This window comes from Pelodiscus sinensis, chromosome 1, assembly GCF_052426305.1.
Source record: "Pelodiscus sinensis isolate ZL-2025 chromosome 1, ASM5242630v1, whole genome shotgun sequence".
In the NCBI taxonomy this organism is placed as follows: Eukaryota; Metazoa; Chordata; order Testudines; family Trionychidae; genus Pelodiscus; species Pelodiscus sinensis.
Window position 1 is genome coordinate 82,330,508 of NC_143052.1, and position 21,706 is coordinate 82,352,213.

General features: G+C 41.0%; 1 protein-coding gene across 2 annotated transcripts in view; it reads left to right on the forward strand.

Annotated features, from left to right (window-relative positions):
* PLXNC1 (plexin C1) overlaps window positions 1–21,706 on the forward strand; it is an 85,891-nt gene that overhangs the window by 44,920 nt on the left and 19,265 nt on the right. For both annotated transcript variants that reach the window (XM_075933330.2, XM_075933333.2), the window contains exons 10-21: window positions 2,029–2,168; window positions 4,786–4,965; window positions 6,115–6,202; window positions 6,734–6,937; window positions 7,034–7,225; window positions 8,722–8,824; window positions 10,625–10,726; window positions 11,085–11,188; window positions 15,236–15,289; window positions 16,596–16,720; window positions 17,312–17,510; window positions 20,269–20,415. In XM_075933330.2, coding sequence (XP_075789445.2) covers window positions 2,029–2,168; window positions 4,786–4,965; window positions 6,115–6,202; window positions 6,734–6,937; window positions 7,034–7,225; window positions 8,722–8,824; window positions 10,625–10,726; window positions 11,085–11,188; window positions 15,236–15,289; window positions 16,596–16,720; window positions 17,312–17,510; window positions 20,269–20,415 — 1,638 coding nt within the window. The remainder of the gene's footprint in view (window positions 1–2,028; window positions 2,169–4,785; window positions 4,966–6,114; window positions 6,203–6,733; window positions 6,938–7,033; window positions 7,226–8,721; window positions 8,825–10,624; window positions 10,727–11,084; window positions 11,189–15,235; window positions 15,290–16,595; window positions 16,721–17,311; window positions 17,511–20,268; window positions 20,416–21,706) is intronic.

Consider the following 21,706-nt stretch of genomic DNA (forward strand, 5'->3'; position numbering starts at 1 on the left):
TGTCTTAGAGGGTTAGCTGTGTTAGTCTGTAACTTTAAAAACTATGAGTGATCCTGTCACACCTTAGAGACTAACAAATATTTATATGTAATATGTAGTATCTTGACCTTTTGTGGACAAAACCCATTTCTTCAGATAAGCTTGAAAAAGTGTTATTTGCCCTCGATAGCTCATGATATTATATATATTTTTGTTAGTCACTAAGGCTATGTCTAGACTGCAAGCCTCTTTCAAAAAAGAGCATATAGACTACAACCAGTACTTTCGAAAAAGCAAGTCACTTTTTCGAAAGAGAGCACCCAGGCGGTCTGGATGCTCTCTTTCGAAAAAGCAGTTTGCATTACATAGCACCTTTTTTCAAAAGAGCACTATTGAAAAAAGGCGTTATTCCTTGTAAAACGAGGTTTTCTGTGGTCAAAAAAACTGCTGCGTTCTTTCAATTTACTTTCAAAAGAACAGAGCAGCAGTCTAGAGGCAGGGGAAGTTTTTTTTCGAAAAAAGGCCATTTAAAAAAAAAAAAAAACACCTGTAGTCTAGACATATCCTAAGGTTGGCACAGGACTACTTGTTGTTTTCAGAGATTTTTAGTGAGTGTGAACTTGATATTTTGAATGCATCCAAGGTACCAAAGGGCAACCATAAACAGAGTATGGAGCACTAACAGTATGGAGCTCTTAATTTTTACAAGCATCTATGACGTATTTGGAGTTGCCTGTAACAATTTATGAACATTATGTGTTAGCTGTATTGTTGGTATAGTTTCTGTATGCATTTGCCCAGTTAATTGAAAAGTATTTTTGTCAGGAAATACACCCAGGAAGGGCGGTGGATCCAGAGAGTTGCTTCTCAGCAAACTCCTGAGAAACAAACCCAGAGCTATTTGTTTAGATACTCTGACTTAGCCCCCTTGTGCGACCTGCCAAACAGATGTCCCCAGGAGATAGTTGGTTCCTGTGGGGAGAGGGAATCAGAGGATCCAGCTCACTACATGCATGAAGTGAACTGGAGAATACATGGTAGAAGTTTTTGATACTTCAGTAACCACGCTGAACCAAGCTGTAAGCTGGGCAAGAGAATGTGTCAAATGGGTGTGCCCACAAGCAGACTCATTTAAAAATCTGGATAATCACCAAACTCGAAATCCTAAAGGGTCATTTTTAACTTGTAATGCAGCTAACTTAAAAAACAAATAGTTAAAAATCATGTACCCATGAAAGTCCCAGCCAGCTTGAAACACATAGCTTTTTTTTTCTAAGATTTTTTTTCTTGCCTCTGTTGTGTGAAAAATGCACAGAGGAAACTGATTAACTGATTATTACACAGTGGATATGGCTAACTGCACATACACTGCTGTCGAATGCACCAAATAAATTGAAAACATTAGAGAAAATGTTATTTTTGTATCAATAGTAAGTAAAAAAAAAAAAAAAGTCCAGAAAGAAGTGTGATTATTAAAATTGGCCATGTTCCTTACAGCATTACTAGCAAGCTATTGGTATACCATCACATGGATTGTCATTTTTATACACAGGAAGATGCATACGTAAATACCTTTTCCTTAAATTTGGCTATATAGTACTCAATTGTCTGTGTATGGCTTTAAAAAGTATCCAGTGAGCCCAGCTTTATCCTGTTTCTTGTCTTTTCATTCTAGAATTCTACCCAGCCATACCATTTTCAAGACATTGGATACAGTTACATTTGGTTGTGTTGTTTCTGAATTGTTAGCAGTAACATATAAAGCTGCTTTTAAAAGTGGATATTTGTCACAAATGTCTTTCAATAAGTTACATTACACTTCCTGTTGGTAATTTTTATTTCAATAGAAATGCAAATATAACATTGCTAAAATTAGACGACTTGAAAAGGAGTTGTGGTTGTTCAGCACCTCTCAGGATCAGACTCAAATATGTGACAATTAACAAGAAAGATTATTCTGATTCATTTTAAAATATTTTAAATGCATAAGCGTAACACTTTCTTCAATAGCTTGTTTTTTTTTTACCTGATTTTGTTTGTTTCCAATAGCTTATCAGCATTGCTTCCATAGAACCTTTATGGATATCAGTGTTAGGAAAAAAGGAAGTGATAATCACAGGAGGAAACTTTACAATAGCATCAAACATTACAGTGGTGTTGTCTGGAACCAGTGGCTGCAAACAAGATATGTGAGTCCAATTGAGACAGATATTTATGTTTCTGTTTTTAGTGCAGTGATAATTACACACATACCCCAGAGCCAAATTTTGTCTTTAGATGCACAGTCAGGTAAGCAGCTCTTATTGACTTATACTCAAGGGAAAAATGTAGCCTGTTAGGGGTGGGGAAACTTTTTTGGGGTCAGGGGTCACTGACCCACAGAAAAATCAGTCGAGGACTGCACAAAAGTGAGGGCCCTCCCGACTGAGGAGGAGAAAGACATTCCACACATCACACATTCCCCTCACACACCAGAGCCTAGGATGGGTCCATGCTAGTATATTTTGTGCCCCTCCAGGCTCTGGGGTGGGGTCAAAATGAGGGGTTCAGTGTGTGGGAGGGGGCTCCTGGGAAGCATGCTTGGGGTGTGGGGTCTGAGGGAGAGGGAGAACACAATAGCAGGCTGGGAGAGGAGCCCCGAGCCTCGGAGGCCATATCTAGGCAAGCCAGGGGCTGCATCTGACCTCTGGGCCTCAGGTTCCTCACCCTTGATACATGAATGGAGTATCTTTTAATTAGCTGAACACATCCTATAAGGTACGGTAGCTCTCAACTCTCACTGAAAAGACTGGAGGAAACACAGTCCTACATCAGTGCACAGACAAAGGGATGGTTTGGGTGTGCAGGTGGGGCAATTTGCACTTCTCATTCTGGATCCTGGAGCTGCCAAAGTGATCCTGGTTCAACCCATAGTACTAGGGAGGGATGTTCTGAAAGCTCACCTATCTCATGTCCAGGCTGCCTTTGCCCCTCTGTGCTTTGCAGCAGGCAGAAAATAGTTGGGGCATGGCTCAGACATGTTTTGATCCAGCCCAACAAACCCCAACCAGTCTTCAAACTCTGCTGGAAATTGTCTGGAAATGGGTGACGGGAGGGATCACGTGAGGATTTCCTGTTGTGTTCCCTCCCTCTGGGGCTCTGGTATTGGCCACTGTCAGCAGACAGGATAGTGGGCTAGACAGACCTTTGGTTTGACCCAGTATGGCTGTTCTTATGTTCTTACACTGCTGCTGGAGACTCGCGTGGCAACGGAGGGCATAGACTAGGCAGTACTCAGTGGGGCTGTTTGTATGAGTGCCTGTTCACCGATGTGAATAAGAATTGCACAGTGTAACCCTTAATGAAATAGACTAGATTGCCCTAGATCAAGAGCAGGGAAGCTTTTTTCTGTCAGGGGCCATTGACCCTCAGAAAAATCAGGTGAGGGCCACACAAAAGCCAAAAAAGAGCCTGCTCAACTTGCCTGTAGTAACCATTAACTATTTACTATTTGGATTAACTATTTTGAGACTTAAGGGCAGTTAGATTTTGTGGTGGGCCCCTAGACTTTGGGGTGGGGCCAAAAATGAGGAGTTGCAGCCTTCCATCAACAGGTAGATTACTCAGTCTTCCCCCATCCAACTACAAAGAGGTTTCTCAAGAGCATAATGAACCTCCTTTCAGAACCCAGACTTCCTAATCCACAGTGAGATCCTCAAGCAAATGCTAAAAGGGCAAGCATACGCCATCTATGAAAACAGCGTTCCTCATCACCATCACCTCTGCAGGAAGGATAGGGGAAATGGCGGCTCTGAAGGCTCATTCCCAAGGTCAGGCTTCACTCGCCAGGTGACTTCCACATTCAGCTTCCAACCTTTTATCCCAAATCTCATCAGGATAAAAGAGAAGCCATCCGTTCTATGCTTAATGTCATGAGAGCCCTGGCCTTCTATTTGGACAGGACAAGAGTTTTCAGAACATCTCCGAGACACTTCCTCTCTGTTGCAGATAGATCCAAAGTACAGCAATTTCTGCTTGGAGACTGCCCCAGGGGGTCTCAGCCAGTGTTCCCTCTAAGCTGCGCAACAACACAGCTTCACAGGTGATTAATCAGCCCCACATAGTCAGTCTGCTGCATGATGATTAATCACCTAAGAAACTGGGCTGCTACACAGCTTAGAGGGAACACTAGGCTCAGGCTGCGTTATATTTTGTTACCAACAGTGCAAATATGCGTGTGTTCTACAAGATTGATCTTCTCATCGATTGCCTTCTCCCAGGGAATGCCTATATCAGAAATCTGCAGAGCAGTAACTTGGGCATCATTCCTGAAGAACACTATGCCCTCCTGGGGGAATCAGCTGCAGATGACAAATGTAGTGCTTACATGCTATCATCCTTAACAGGTTTCACTCCAAAGTCCCTGCCTCCAGTGGTGGGCACTACTAAGGAGTTACCTGCCCTGGAATATCCATAGGGATGCTCGTGTAGTAATGGTGGTTCTTTGGTATGTGTGTCCCTCAGAGAACCATCGTTACTGCACGAAGTGAGTAACTTCTTTCTAGGAGAGTCATTTTCTCCTCTCTCCATCTCTTCATTTTATGGCCTGCCTATAGTAACATGGAAAGATGATGGGGTCTTCTATCAGTTTGTTTGGTGCTAGTTGGATTGCATGACGTGTGTGCTGTGATCAGACTCAGGGATTCTACAAGAACTTCCCTTTGGGGCTCTAAACATGCACATGTAACTCTAGAGTCACAGGTTGAGTATCTCCGTCGTAGTTAAAATGCTTCAAAAACATCTACATTGTTTTTCTTTTTCCTCCAGCATACCAATCAGCAAGGTGTTAAATGACACACATGCGAGATTCTCTTTCCCACCTAGACGCAAAGAGGCCAAGAGAGTATGCATAAAGGCCAATAGGGGTAAATGTTCAACACCAATCACAGTGTATTATGTCTCTAAGCCATCATGTACTAAAATGGAGCCAAACATCACCTGGGCCAGGTAATTCTTGTTTTTGTTTGTTTAATTTTTATAGACTTAAAGTTTAGTCATGTTATGTTAATATTAGCAAACTTAATTGGCTGCCAGGTCTTCAGTTGATATAAATTGGGATAGCTGTACTAGATTACAATGAAGCTGTACTTCTTTATAAAAAATAAGGTTCTGGTCCCATAATCCAGTTAATCACTGATGTAACTCATTTCATTATAAGCCATGAAAGAATATATCCAGTGAGTTGAATTAAAGCAGTATTTGATGTGCAAAGATGATCGCTGTAACTACCACAAATGTATCCGTTTTCTTTTAAAGTACAAAACTATTTTTCTAACCCTACTTAATAGTAAATGAAAAATAAATCTTGGTACTATACTGCGATCTAAAATGAAAGTCAAGGGTAGCACAAATATATTTTGGTTTTCACCTCTAATTTATTTTGGCCATACATTGTGAATTTCCCCTTCATCTTCTGAAGACTAGCTGCAGAATTTCTTCCTCTTGTTAAAGGTATCTAAAAAAGAAAGTCAATTGAACATAAAATGAAAATTCCCCTTCCTTGATTAATATGTATAAAATGCCCCCACTGACTTGTCTTTGGGCCAAATTGCCAGAAGCTTCTTGTGAAGTGCTCTTCACCCTCAACTCCTACTAAAAGATATCAGGAATTGTCCTAGTCCTAGGTTGCTCCAGGAGCATCAAAACAGCCTGATGTTCCTTGCTCAAGGTTGATCTCTTTCATTAGGCCTTAGTGAGTACAATCTTGGTTTATACAAGTAAATGCATTGTTACTATGTGATTGGAGGAAAATGTATAACTAACTGAGAAGTAGTACATACCTGTACATTATTAGATCATTTGGGTCTTGCACTAGATTTCTTGTGAGCAAACAGGATTTGTACCATGAAAGAGGCATGTATGTATCCTTTTTAAGTGCTTCCAAACATAACTTTGTAAAATTGGAAATCAGTCATACAAATTAAATACCCCTGCAACTTGTTTTTATTTTATTTGCTGTTACCAAGGCAAAAATGTTATACACTGTAACTTCATGAGTAAAAAGTTTGAAATGTAAACAGCAAAAAACAAGATATGTTATTTATTTGTGGGGAAACACTAACATTAACCCCTCAATTTTAAAAATTCTTTTTATAGTGGCGGTCGCAACATAATCCTCTGTGGGAGGAATTTTAATGTGACAGACAGTATCATTATTTCAGATGACCAGAGAACAGATATTACTGTAAGTCTTGAACTTCTTTGCAATAACAAAATATGTGTTTTTAAAGGAATCGCTTTTGTTCTTAAGCTCTTTCAAAAGCTTACACACGTGCTTAACTTTACTCATGTGAGTAGTCCAATTGGACTACTCATATCAGTAAAATTATGTATGTACTAAAAAATTTGCAGAATCAAGGTTTAAAATAGTTAGTTCCCACGCATAATACTCCAAGGCCTCAAAGTTCTAAAGATTCTGTTTTCCTGTTTCTTCACTTCCTGAAAGGCCTTGCACTGCAGCAATCTTCTTCATCATCAACATAGATGCAGACTTAGAGGAGAGCATAGCAGGCACTCTGACTGGTGCTTAAAAGATCAAAAATGACCAGTACAGAAAACAACATTTATTTAAGACCAATAGTCTTTGCACTATATTTGAAGTTTATCGGTTTCCCATGTGATTTCTGCAGGATTTTGAAATGCGTTGAGAGCCTTAGTTTCTCACTGTAAAGTTCTTGAAAAACTTCAGCACTGACACTTTTGCTGTTTATCCTAGATCTTTGGATGTTCTGGAAAAAGTTCATGTAGTTTCCAATCACCAGCTTTACTATCTTTTAAAAGTCTTAAAATTGTTAATGTGTCACTAAAAGTGGAAAATGTCCTTATACCTTGTATGAAGTTACAATATCATCCTGATCCAGTATTTATTGAATATCAACTCCATACTGAGATGGACCCCCATCTGGAATTAAAATTATATGTAAGTTTTTAAAAATATCAAACAAAAATTCACACGTGATAGTTTTAAGTTTTACTACATTTAATAACAGTTTCCTATTTCAATTGTTCTCTTCAGAAAAAAAATGACATCTTAGATATTTCTGAAAATGAGATTAAAGTTACTCTCTCACACATGAATGGCGCAGTTTTAGAAACTATAAACTTCACAGTTCAAAATATTACCAGAACCACAGATCGTAGTACTATACTGTGCAAAGCTGAAAGGAAAAAACTGGGAAAGATTGAGTTATCCACAGTGAAAGTTTATGTGAGTAAAAATTCTGTAGTAATTTACCATTGTTTGTTTTTAATGCTTCTAAAATAGGTCTCAAGATGTTAATTAGCTGATTGTAGATATCCTTTATAATTAAAAACTGAATTAGCATGATACCATATCTTACCTAAAATATTTCACAGACAGGTTATCTTGCTGTGACATTGCACACATTCAGGTTTAGGTGAACTTGAAAGACCATGTGTCTCTGATGAGCTATATGAGAACTTCAAGGCCTGTGAACTCATCACAGTGTCTCATGGGACTAAGTTCGGCCTCCCTCAAGCCTCCCGGGAGCAGAAACAATGCCGAAGGCAAGGTGCACGCTTTGTGCCACCTTCAGTGTGCACTTAGTAGAACTGTAAACGTGAAGCTCTATTAGCTGAAGAAATTTCCCATGGGAGATAATGAATGCTGGGGCGGGGCTAGAGAGCTGTGAGCCTCTGTAAGAGCAAGGAAAGGATCAAGGTTTGGTGCAAGGCCTCCATCAGAACTGTTTTCCTTTGGTGTTGATTTGATGTTGTTATTGTCTTTCTGCTAATCAGGGAGGGATATCTGTAATGAAAAGTGGAATAAAATTGTCACAACCATATATACCAAAGGATACAATTAAAAAAATGAACAAATATGAAAAGGCCAAATCAAATTTCAGAACAGAAGGGGGATGGGGGGGGAGGTAAATGTCTGTGAGCTAATGATATTAGAGGTGATAATTGGGGAAGCTATCTTTGTAATGGGTAAGATAATACTTCCCCAATTATCACCTCTAATATCATTAGCTCACTGACATTTACCTCCCCCCATCTCCCTTCTGTTCTGAAATTTGATTTGGCCTTTTCATATGTGTTCATTTTTTAATTGTATCCTTTGGTATATATAGTTGTGACAATTTTCTTCTACTATTTTGATCTGAGGAAGTGGGTCTGGTCCACGAAAGCTCATCACCTAATAAACCATCTTGTTAGTCTTTAAAGTGCTACATAGTCCTGTTTTTTGTTTCAGCTACACCAGACTAATGCGGCTACATTTCTATCACTATTGTAATGAAAAGAGCAGTTTTGGTTTGTGAAAGCTTGTTTTCACTCTCTTGAAAATGCCAGCAATTTTGTTTGCAGTGATCTGGTGAGTGTAGATATTTGGCTGCCCTGAGGCCAAAATCTGCCTTTGCTTATATCACATTAATTTCAGTGTGGCTAGTTTGAGGTAGAAGTGATGGCAGCATTTTGGCTTGTTGTCAGTGGTTTGACATTTTTTCCCACAAGATAGTTCTGTTCTTTTGGTTTAACATCAGATACAATAAATGTTACGTTTGGAACAGTTTATACATGTATTTCCAAACTGCTTCTTCCTTCCCATTGATTTACATGGTCTGGGTTCATCACTTCATCTAAAGAGACAGGTTACTTTATTCATTGACCGTGGCTTTTGCAAACATGGAATAGAGTACAGTAGTTGGAGTCCACTAATACAGCTGTATATTTTTCCATTAGGTCAGCTTAGGAAACTTTATGCAGGAAGTTGAAAAGAAATCATTGCACAAGTACTTGTATGTTCTTACTTTGCTACCTATCTTATTACTGGGTGTAATTGTTGGTAAGTACTGTTATGTATTATTAGTTTTTGATTATGCTGAAAGAGATAGTTACTGTATATACCTTAAAAGTGTCTGGGATTGCACAGGATGATCACAGAAAGTCTGATATTTTTTCCAGGTTCAGCTGGGAACAGTTAGGTAGATTTTTTGCTTGTTGGTGAAGTTCATCTTCACAGACTACAAGATGTAACAAGGCTATTTCAGTAGTCAGTTTTTCCAGGAAATGCATCGTTCAAGATCTAGGAACTACCGTCGCAATCCTCAAAGATCTTTAGGTGCCTGATTCCCATTGAAATCAGAGGGAGTTGGGTACCTATATACCTCTGGCGATCTGGGCCTATATTCCTACATCATAAGTTAGCGCCTTCCCACTTGTCAAAACAAAGCTCCCGAAGGACAAATGTTCCCAGGACAGTTGCTTAACTTCAAACAATGGTTATGATATAATCCCATTTTAGACACTTCCTGCCTTTAATTGGTTGTAGGTTGTTTGGTCAGTTGTTTATTTTTTCCAACCATTTTTTCAGTATTTTAATTTTGCCATACCTTTACTCAGCCATGTTTTTGGAGCAAGAGGCATGTCTCAGCCTTTACTGCAACTGTTGTCAATACCTCTCCTCTCTCACAAGTGTTAACTAAGCAATTTGGAAATACATGTGCCAACTTAAAATATTTTTCTTTCTTGTAAAATCAGTCAAGTTTGAGGAGTGCTATCCCACTGTCTTGTCAGATGCTTCTGCTTAGTATGCAGATTTGAGTGTATCTGTTTTAAAAAAAAAAAAGTCAGCCTGATCAATCTGAAATCTAAATAAAAGGAGCATGTCATAAAAAATGCCTTGCACAATGGGATCCTATTGTGAGCAGACTGTGGGGTAAGCAGTCAAGCCTAGTGGAGTCAGGTTTGGTGGTCGGAGTCTGAAAGCCAAAGTTAAGAGCCAAGAGTTAAGACAAGATATGAATTAGGACCTAGGGCCGAAGGCCATAACACACGTTAGAGTCCAAAAGGGTTGAGACAGAGTTGGAGTCAGAAGTCAGTGCCAACGGTTGGAACCAGATGACCAGATATCAGGGAAGACAGGAGCAGGGCTGGTTCTGAGGCAGGAGCAAAGCTGGGACAGGATAGGAACAAGGTTGGGTACAGGCCAAGGTCTGGGCTAAAGCTATAGAGGAGCAGAGCAGGAACAGGGTGTGGCAAGAGATGAAGCAGAGAATTAGTGGTAAGAGGTGAAGCAGAGAACATCTTTTCAAGCTCATATTGAAAGCTTTAATTGTGAAGATAATTTTGTGTTATTTAAACTAACATTCCAAGGGGTTGTTATTTCAGGATTTGCAGAACTACAGATGGGATCAGTTAGATGTTTTATTGTTAGTATTGGTATATAAAGTAGATTTGTTTGGCATACAGGCAGTCCCCGGGTTACATGGATCCGACTTACATCGGATCCCTACTTACAAACGGGGTGAGGCAACCCCGCACTAGCTGCTTCCCCCCAGCAGACCAGGGAGACGCGAAGCTAGCGCTCCCCCCCCCCCAGCAGACCAGGAAGACGCAGAGCGGCTTTTCTCAGCAGACACCTCAGCTTGAGAATAAAGGACTGAGGGAAGTGAGGGGTGGGAGAATAAAACTGAGCTCTGGAGAAATGTTTGGCTAGAGTTTCCCCTACAATATGTACCAGTTCCAACTTACATACAAATTCAACTTAAGAACAAACCTACAGTCCCTATCTTGTACGTAACCCGGGGACTGCCTGTATTTCAATATTCAGTAGCTAATGCAATTTTCTCTCTTTTTTTTAAAGTGGCAATCGTAGTAACTAGGTATAAATCCAAACAGTTAACTCGTAAAATGAGTCAACAAATCGAACTGTTAGAATGGGACATTCGAAAGAAAATACGTGATGGTAGGTCTGCACAGCTTTCTTTTGTTTTAAGAGATTCGCATTTTTAAAATCTTTTGTTTCATAGGCTCCATTAAACGGAAATAGAATAGTTTGTAATGTGAATATCCGAGTTCCTTGTTAATGTTGGTGTTTAGTAGAAGCTAATAGCATTACATGTAACAGTGTACTTCAGCAAAACTGGAGATTAAAAAAATGCATCCAATCATGGATTTCCATGCCACAGAAATTCAGCTAGAAAAATAATACATCGTCTTAAAATTGCTTTTAAGAACATCTTTTCAAGACCATATTGAAAGCTTTAATTGTGAAGATAATTTTGTGTTATTTAAACTAACATTCCAAGGGGTTGTTATTTCAGGATTTGCAGAACTACAGATGGATCAGTTAGATGTGGTGGATAATTTTGGAACAGTTCCCTTCCTCGACTACAAACATTTTGCTCTTAGAACTTTCTTCCCAGAGGTAAATGATTGCTAGTCTTTTAGGTGTAATCCTTCCACAGTAATGAAGGTAATTGTCAAGTAAAGACCAAATAGCTTGTATAAGTACCACCCTGTAATTGTATATGATTTTCACAGGAAACCTTGTACAGGCAGTCCCCTCCGCCTCCCCTGCTTTGCTCCCGGTGCCTCTGGTCTGCTGGGGACCGTCTCCAGCAGACCAGGGACACTGGGAGCAAAGCCGGGGAGGCGGAGGGGTCCCGCGCCTCTGAGGCTTTGCTCTGGCAAAGCCGGGGAGGCGCGGGACCCCTCCACCTCCCTGGCTTTGCTCCCGGTGCCTCTGGTCTGCTGGGGACCATCTCCAGCAGACCAGGGACACCGGGAGCAAAGCCGCCAGCAAAGCCAGAGCAAAGCCTCAGAAGCGCGGGACCCCTCCGCCTCCCCGGCTTTGCTCCAGGTGTCCGTGGTCTGCTGGAGACGGTCCCCAGCAGACCACGGGCACCCGGAGCAGCTTTTCTCGCCCCGGAGGTCGAGGTGGCGGGACCGCTGCACTCTGGGCGGTCCCGCTGCCTGCGCGCTCCGGGGCGAGAGAGACCCGTTCGTAAGTGCGGATCCGACATAAGTCGGATCCGCGTAACTCGGGGACTGCCTGTATACTACTCCAAACCCAGTAGAATAGTGCTGGGAAAACACTGCAGGGGTGTATTTAGATCTATTGATTGTAGGTTCTTTACAACTTTATATGCTCTAAGTCTAATTTTTTAATTAAAAGTACCATAGAGTTCTCTTAATATCTATGTGTTTTAATGATTTTGTGTGCCACATAAGACTCTATCATTGCTTTGTCTTGCTAGATTGTCATTCCCAAACCTGCATTTTATTTGTTGCTTTTTATCTATCACACACTCACTGGCCTGTACAAAACTTAAGTTAACTTAAACTGTTAAACTAACAGAAGGATGAAGAGGAGTCCTTAAAAATTCTCTTACAAGCCTGCATATGAATTAATTTCAGTAAATTAAATTAAAAGTAGGAAATTAGAAATCTAAAGGGATGTTGATGTATTGTTTCAAATAACAGATTACCTTGCCAGAAATGTTTAGAGAATGGACAGTGGTCCCAATTCAGGATTGCATTAAGCACATGTGTCAGAGAGGTAACTGTGTTAGTCTGTAAAACAACCAGGAATCTTGTGTCTCCTAAAAGACTATCAGATTTATGTGGGCAAAAACCCAGAAAGCTTTTATGCCCATGAAAGCTTATACCTGAATAAATCTAGTAGTCTTTAAGGTGCCACCGGACTTCTTGTTGACTAAGCACATGCTCCACTTTAAGCATATGCCATAATGTTGTCCTAAATAGGGGCTGGCTTAAGCAAGTGTTTATATATTTTCTGAAATGGGGTGAGTGTTTCTTGTGGCATCATGACATTTAATAGCATGAGAAGAATGGGGTAAATAACTTCCCTGGAATATCTGGAATGATACCAAATTGTATAAGAAAATACCAGCTTTCAATATTTTTTGAAAGTTATCATATATATAGTAGCCCAATGTCTGTGACTCTGTAACGCTGAAATGCTGGCTGTTCTTTCTGGGTGGCGCTGTTGCCTCCCACCGCGGCACTCGGCTGATTTCTGCGCCGTTCAGCCCTGTGCTGCCTGGGGAGCGCAGACCCCAAATGGCCACTTGCACCATGTGCCCCCACGCGGCAGCTTGGCTGAGGAGCGCAGAAGTCAACGAGTGACATGGCAGGAGGCAACAGTGCTGCCCAGAGGTAACAGCTGGAGGGGGCAGGGCCTGGACGAACATGCGTCTCTGAAGTCAGGAAAGGGCACCGGATTCAAAAAGAGGAAAGCGGAGTAGACGCAGAGGATGTGGAGGAGACCGAGAAGAGAATGGAGGAGGCGGAGGACAGCCAGAGAGTGAGTGAGAGAGATGCAGCAGGAGGAGGAGAAGAGAAACACAGAGTGAAAGGTGGGAGGAGGAGAAGAGAAAGAGAGAGAGATGGAGAGAGAGGCAGGAGGCGGCTGAGAGCTGAGAGAGATAGAGAGAGAGGGTGAGGCAGTAGGAGGAGAAGAGAGAGGGAGGCCGTTTGCGCCGCTTCCTCCCACGTGGCGGCCTGGCTGAGCGGTGCAGAAGTCAGCTGAGCACCACAGCGGGAGGTGAAGGGGGCGGGGCAGTGATGTACACGCCCAGGGGACGGGGCCTGGATGAGCATGCATCCCCGACAGAAACAGAGGAGAGCAGAGAGAGAGAGTGAGAGGCAGGAGGGGGAGAAGAGAAAGAGAGAGACGGAGAGAGAGGTAGAAGGTGGGGGAGAAAGGTGGGGAGGCAATAGGAGGAGGAGAGAGATTGACATAGAGAGACGGAGCGAGAGACCGGAGGCTCAGGAGAGAAGACCGAAGTGGAGGAGAGACCTGAAAATCCTGTCTTATGACGGGCTAATTGGCTAATATTATGAGAATAACCAAAGCCCACGAGTTTTTAAGCATACATCAGGGGTGGGAAATACTGGCTCGCAGGCCAGACCCGGTACACCAGGGCTCTGCCACTATGTTTACCTGCATCTCTTCAGGTACGGGTGCTCACATCCCATTCCGCGCCACTTCCCTCCACTGCTATTAGCTGGGAATGGCGAACCCCAGCCAATGGGAGCTGCAATGACCCATGCCTAAAGAGGCGCAGATAAATATAGAGGCGTGCCAGGAGCTAGCCTTGGCGAACCGCCGCTGTTTTATTGCCCATCTCTGGTATACAAACTAATTTTCTCAGAGCATCATAATACTTTGTGATTTTAAATACTTTAAAATACTTTGAATAGCTGGCTCAAAGGAGAACGTGGCCCTAGATGGTTTGTATAGGTCATAGTACAGTGGGATCCAACATTGAAATTGTAATATGAATACTAAATATTATTCATAAAACTTTTCAAATAAGAGATTGATTTAAATTAAAGCAGAGTAAAACAGAAATAACTCCACCAACGCCAGGGAAGTTGTGCCAATCTGCAGCTGAGAGACTATCATAGCAGGGCTCTTGTTGCTATAAATTCTGCGTTTTTTTCTTTTGTTTTGTTTTGCCAGTGATATTAGCATGAAAATATTATTATTTTTAGGAGTACATCTGTTCTTTCTGCTCACTCCTCAACAAAAATCTTAACACTCTTGTGAAATAAACAGGATGGGGAGTGGAATATGTCATGTGTTATCAAAGTGGTCAGGGTGACAGCTGCCATATGCCATGCTTATCTCATATATTTCAGCTTCTTATGTTACTTAACCCTATATCTAGCCGCTGCAGCTTTGATTTTCATTAACTCTAGTACTTTAACTATTGCTTGTTTTGCTATTTATATATTTTTTTCAAAAACCTTATTACATTAGCCTGTATATTTAACACTCATGTATGAATGAGTTTGCAGGCCAAAGATACAGTACTGATGTCAGAACTTCATGGACTGTGAAGCTCTGCTAACTCCTGCTGCTAAAGCAGTTAGGAAACTGATCTCTTTTAACACGTATGCTTGGGATGCTTCTGCTGACAGCAAGCAAGGTTTGCAGCATAGTGCTGGCCAGGTGTTAGTGGGACCCAGAGTCCCCTATGTTTCCTCTGTGGTTTAATGATACTGATTTGTGGGAAGCTATACTTAACTTCGAGATCCATGGATGGCAAGTGTATGAAAAGTGTCAGCAGCAATAATAACTGTAGAGAAAACTCAAAAATTGGCTAAGACAAAGGGGTCCCTGACTGTCATCCAGAAGATTCATACCACTGTATAGTGATATCCTGGAATAATGCATCCTAGGTTGTACGCATACCTGGAAAAGCAGCAGATTTTTAAACAGTTTTTCCTATGGCATTTTAGAGCATGACTGAGCTGAGTGCATTCAGCAGCATACCAATAAATCTGACCTAGCTCAATCCTGAGTTTCTCTTTGCAGTTGACCTTTGGTATATGTTATGTGGCAGAACCTTTGCAGAAATCACAATGCAGAATACATAAACTTGGGTATGTGTTTAGTCTTTGATATTTCTAACAGCAATCTATCACCTGTTTTTTATTTTAGTCAGGTGGCTTTGCATCTATTTTCATTGAAGACATGCACGCTAATGTGCCACCGGTAAGTTTATGTAACGTAATTTTTCTTTTATGTATTGGTTATTCTTTCTCTCCACATGTGATTATGGTCATCACCATAGAATCAGAGCATCTTCCAAATGATCAGTCAGATTAAATGTTCTCTACATTCCTTTCTATGTAGTGGAAAGTCACATGGTTTTATGTATATATTGCAGTTACATAGACGTATACAGGCAGTCTCCGGGTTATGTACAAGATAGGGACTATAGGTTTGTTCTTAAGTTGAATTTGTATGTACGTTGGAACTGGCTCCAGATTCAGCCGCTGCTGCTGAAACTGACCAGGGGCTGACTACAGGTTTCAACAGCAGCTGAATCTCGAGCCTGGGACAGAACAGCTGGGCTGCCAGGTAGGTCCCTGCAGGACCAACCCGGCAGCACCCCAGCTGCTCTACCCCAGGGTCCACAACAAAAGCCTGGTCTGCTGGGGAGGGGCGCACTAGCTGCGCCCCCCCCCCAGCAGACCAGGGACACGGGGAGCAAAGCCACAGCGGCTTTGCTCCCCGTGTCCCTGGTCTGCTGGAGACGGTCCCCAGCAGACCAGGGACACCTGGAGCAAAGCCAGGGAAGCGGAGGGGTCCCGCACCTCTGAGGCTTTGCTGTGGCAAAGCCTCAGAGGCGCGGGACCCCGCCGCCGCTGCCGTTTTGCTCCCGGTGCCTCTGGTCTGCTGGGGACCGTCTCCAGCAGAGCAGGGACACCGGGAGCAAAGCCGCAGCGGCAGCGGAGTCCCGCGCCTCCCCGGCTTTGCCACAGCAAAGCCTCAGAGGTGCGGAACTCCTCCGCCTCCCCGGCTTTGCTCCAGGTGTCCCTGGTCTGCTGGAGACGGTCCCCAGCAGACCAGGGGCACCTGGAGCAACTTTTCTTGCCCCGGAGGTCGAGGTGGCGGGACCGCTGCGCTCTGGGCGGTCCCGCTGCCTGTGAACTCCGGGGCGAGAAAGCCTCGTTCATAAGTGCAGATCCGACATAAGTCGGATCCGCGTAACTCGGGGACTGCCTGTATATGAAAACAGTATTGGTAATGGGAAGTATCAGGCAACTTTAACTGTAGGCACACTGCCTCTGTGTGTGTGTGTGCGTGCGTGCGCACGTACGTACATATGTACGTATGTACACATATATACAGATACGCTCTGGGTGAAAACTTGACCCTATTGACATTGGCAAAACACCCATTGATGTCAGTGGGTCCAGGATTTAATCTTGTGTGTTGTTTACTCTCATTTCTAAAAATTAAGGACATGTTCTACCCAACTTTAATTTGCTTTATTTTTATTTCACTTTTCTAGAGCAGAGATCACAAGCAAAAGGATGAAAGCCTCACCATGTTGCATGCTTTAATTTGTAACAAGAATGTTCTTGTCACACTCATTCACACCCTTGAAAAACAGAAAAGTTTCTCTGTGAAAGACAGGTATAGTATGATTAAACCTTCTGATCTTCAACCCCTAAAATTAAAAGAAAAACAAGCTGGATTATGACACACAAGTATAGTTTTCACAACATACAAAGGAGATTTAAGCTTTTCCAAAGTATTTTTCTACCTTCTTCATCATGCAGCAATCCACTAAAATGCAATCAGAAGATTTATAAATGCTTGTTGGTTAGGTTCTGAACCAGCAAAATACCAGAGCACTTCAGAGCAAACAGTTTTGTTTTTTGTTTTTTTATAATTTGGAACTTTTCTTTCATTGACATGGAAGCTATTTGTCTTCAGAATTAAATTCGGACACATGTAATACATTTTTTTAAAATTGCTGGATAGGATAATCCTTTTAAATTTAAATGTGTACTTTAAATTTTATATGGACTTTAGTGGTGAGTGTTCGGGTATCTAAAAATGAAGGTTCAGCATACAGGCTTAATTGAAAGGTGAATGTTTCTTTGAAATAATTTTGCTATAAGCTGTTTTGAAAGGCTTAGGATCACCTTTATATTGTCTTAGATTATTCAAAAAGCAAATTCCAAACCTTTTAGCTATGACTTTTTTATTTTGTGTAACCAGGTGCTTGTTTGCATCCTTCTTGACTATTGCACTACAAAGTAAACTAGTCTACCTAACCCATATTCTAGAAGTCTTGACCAGGGACTTGATGGAGCAGTCTAGCAACACGCAACCTAAGCTCATGCTAAGGCGCACAGAATCTGTTGTAGAAAAACTCCTGACAAACTGGATGTCTATTTGCCTTTCTGGTTTTCTTCGGGTAAGTTTGACATCTTTTACTCAGACACTAGAATGATGAATATTTTCAACAGAGCATGCTGATTTCTTGTTTGGACAATTGCTACAACAAACAAGTTAGGTTACAATTTGCAGGAGATAATACTGTCCGCTTATTCTTTACAATGTTACCTGAAAAGGAGAACAGGCATTTGCATAATACTGTTGTAGCTGACATCACAAGATATTTGTGTCAGATGTGCTAAAGATTTGTGTGTCTCTTCATGCTTCATCCACCATTCCAGAGAAAATATATTCATGCTGATGGCAGGTTCTATCTGATAATGGTCCAAAGCAGAGCAGAAGGCACATTTTCATCATCTGAGTCAGATGCCACCAGCAGAAGGTTGATTTTCTTTTCTGGTGGTTTGGGTCCTCTAATGGCCGCATCACAGTGTTTCTCTTCTAAGACTTCTGAAAGCAGGCTTCACATCACATCTCTCTGAGATTTTGGACAACATTTCAGATTCTTTAACCTTGGGTCAAGTGATGTAGCTATTTTTAGAAATCACATCTTGGTACCTTCTTTTTGTTTTGCCAAATCTGCTGTGAAAGTGTGTGCTGAATCATTATCTGAGACTGCTATAATATGAACTGTATGGCAGAATGTGGGTAAAACAGAACAGGATACATACAATTCTCCCCAAGAAGTCCAGTAACAAATTTAATTAATACATTATATTTAATGAGCTTTATCAATATGAAAGGATGTCTTTTGGGTGGTGGCCAAAGCATGAAGAGGCCTATGAATGTGTAAGATATCTGGCACATACCATACAAAGCTGGCTACAAAAGTTCCATGCAAATGTCTGTTCTCACTTTCAGGTGATATTGTAAATAAGAAGAAAGCAGCATTATCTCCCGTAAATGCAAACAAACTTGTTTGTCTTAGCACTTGGCTGAGCAAGAAGCAGAGCTAAGTGAAATTGTAGGCTCTATAATTTTCTGTTTTAGTTTTGAGTGCAGTTATGTAAAAAAAAATCTACATTTCAAAGATTCACTTGCACAATGAAGAGATTCCACTATAGCAGGGGTTTTCAAAGGGTCACGGCTTTTAAGGGCAAGCTACTAGCTGGCCATGAGATGCTTTATTTATCTGTGCTTCTACAGGTACAGGCGATCACAGCCCCTGTTGGCAGTAGATCGCCATTCATGACCAGTGGAAGTTGTGGGAAACCGTGTGGATGGGGATATTACTTTCTGCAGCTCCCATTGACCAGTAATGATGATTTGCAGCCAATGGGAGCAGCGATCACCAGTTTCTGCAGAGATGCAGATAACCAAAGCATCGTACATCCAGCTAGCAGCTTGCCCTTACAAGTCACAATCCAGAGTTTGAAAACCTCTGCGCTATAATACTTGTTTGAGATGGACTAAAGAATTCTATTCTGTTTATAATTTTTACAATGCAAAGATTTATAATAAAAATAATATAAAGTCAGCACTGTACACTTTGTATTCTGTGTTGAAATAGAAATCAATATGCAGGTTGAACCTCTCTGTTTCAGCACTATCTGTGGTACAGTATGATTTTAGTTAGCCAGATGTCCACTTATCCTGGGCTTGGCCAAGTTTCCCATGGTCCCATAAAGTTTGTTTACAGCTGTCAGTCCTGGATCTGTGCTGTTATTTAGCTCTGATTTACCCCTAAATGTCTTCTAAGAGTCCAGAAATCAGCAGAAGCATTGGTAATGCTAGACAATATTGACCTCCCGTGGTCTGGCAAATTCTCTGGTTCAGCATTGGTCAGGTCCCAAGTGTGTTAGACTAGAGAGGTTCAATCTATATCTGAAAATGTAGAAAAAATCAAAAATATTTAATAAATTTCACTTGGTGGTTTATTAGTTAACAGTGCCTTAATTGTGATTAATTTTTGAGTTAATCATGTGAGTTAACTGTGATTAGTCAACATTTTCTTCTGGTGGTTTACATATTATTAATCCAAATCCCATCAATATTTTCTTATCAAGAGTCACTTTTAGTTAGAGGGTACACATTGCATTCTTCCTTGAAGCTACTGTAGAACTATGCTTTGAGAGATTTTAAAGGGACACTGTCATTTTGAAAACCTGACTTCTGTTCGAATTTTTTACCTGTTCTTGTTACAGATAACTCTATGATTAATAGAACTGTAAAAGGTTAGGGGGAAATTAGCTCTCTTCTTTTACAGTATGTTTAATTTAGCCTATTTGGTTGCATATTGTGTACAATTTTATTGTTTGGGGTTATTTTGTGTACTGATATGATGACGTCTCTCCCATGCCCTATTCTGCAGGGAAGTCATGTTGTTTGCCTTAGGGCCTGCAAGAGGGTGTTTATTACTAGTACAGCCACAAGGTGGTTTGAGCCTAGTGACCTAAGCCTTTTTCCCAGGAACCAAATATAGAGCTAGAGGAGAGTCAGAGGAATCCTGTCTTTCACCTCCAACCCTCTTCGTGGGGCTGAGGAGCAATGGGTAGCTTGGGGTGGTTGGATCCCTTGTAGCTAGGAAAAGGTGGCCGGACCTTCTGAGAGCTCCAGCTGACTCTTACCATTGAATTAAGAGAAAGGGAAGAGGACTTACAAAAGAGCAGATAAATCTGGACAGAAATTATTTTTAATTGTTAGACAGCTGCGCAACTTGGCCAAAAAGGAAGTTAATTTGATTGGCTTCAGATTGTTGATGTCCCACTGCAGATTCAGTGGAAATGCAGAAAAAGAGCTAAAGCTGTTGTTTGAGTGTGTTTGGTTTTATTTCTTAGGAGACAGTTGGAGAACCATTTTATAAGCTTGTGACTGCCCTCAATCAGAGGATAAACAAAGGTCCAGTAGATGTAATCACTTGCAAAGCCCTGTATACACTAAATGAAGACTGGCTTCTGTGGCAAGTGACCGAATTCAAACCAGTGGTATGTTTGCTAAGTTGCTTTTCCTCCAAATATTGAAATGTTTTGAAAGAATCCACAACATTCTTCTTATGTTGGGATGCTAAATTAAGGCTCTTAGATACTGCAGTGATGGTTATGATAAATGTGGGCAAAAAAAAAAGTGATCATTAACACAGTTTCAGAACATAGTAGATATGAATTAACCCATGTTTCATCAATCTGATACTCTCCACTTCACAGCAGTGATAAAATAGCAAAACACTGTATCGAGGTCTCATGGTACTTCAGGTTTATTCTGGTAATAAATTATAATACAGAACATTTGTAAGTACACAGGGAAGCATTGAAATAGAGATTTAAAACTAGATTACACTTCTCAAATATATACTGGAAAATTTGTGATGCTGGATACTGGTGATTTTATTGTTTGCTTATTCAATAATCCTCATAATTTAGTAATTCATTGTGGGCCTTCCTGTCATTAGCTGCAAATTAGTAAGGTTGAGTGTGGTGGATTTTAATTACTTGCTTGATTTGAAAACAAGGTTTCTATGAAATTTAGCTAAATCATAAAATTCCAGGAAGGTGGTGTTAAAACTTTCCTCTATCCACAGATTTGTTCTTAACATTTTGCATTTATAACTGCAATATAGCTACTACTGAAGGTACTTTCAAGCTGAATTACCAAGATATTTAAAAAAAAAGCTGATTGCAAAACTTTAATTAAACATTTTCTCTATCCTCTGTGCTATGACACCTTGCACTTTCTTTCTTTCTTTCCTTTTTCTTTTACTGGTTTGTAACAAATATTTGGTGCTGCACATTTACTGTTCTGCATATAAAACCTATTAACTGTCTAGAACTGGGGTTTCCCAATTGTGATCCATGCACCAAATGCTAGTGGCCCACAGAGAAGGGACAAGGCCCATGACATTGGTTCTCCTTATTTCTCACACTAAAACACATTGAAATAAGTTAAAACTATTTTAAGGGTGAGATTTTCAAAAGCAGTTAAGAAGCGTAGGTATTGAGCACTCAGTGAAAGCTAACCTAATGCTTTCCTGGTTTTTCAAGTACGCAGTTGCTTCTGTTGCCATGTAGCCATTTTGCTGTCAGAAAAGGGAGAGAAAATGGTTTGTGTAATTCTACATGGAAGAATGAATTGGCCTGTGTGATTGTGAACAGAAGAGGAAGTGGGAAACTGATAACTTTTGTTAGAATGTGGTCCAAAACCCTGCTCCAGGTTCATTCAGTCTGGCCTAGAGTAAAACATATATTTTAAACAGGAAATTACACAAACTTGAGCTAATCC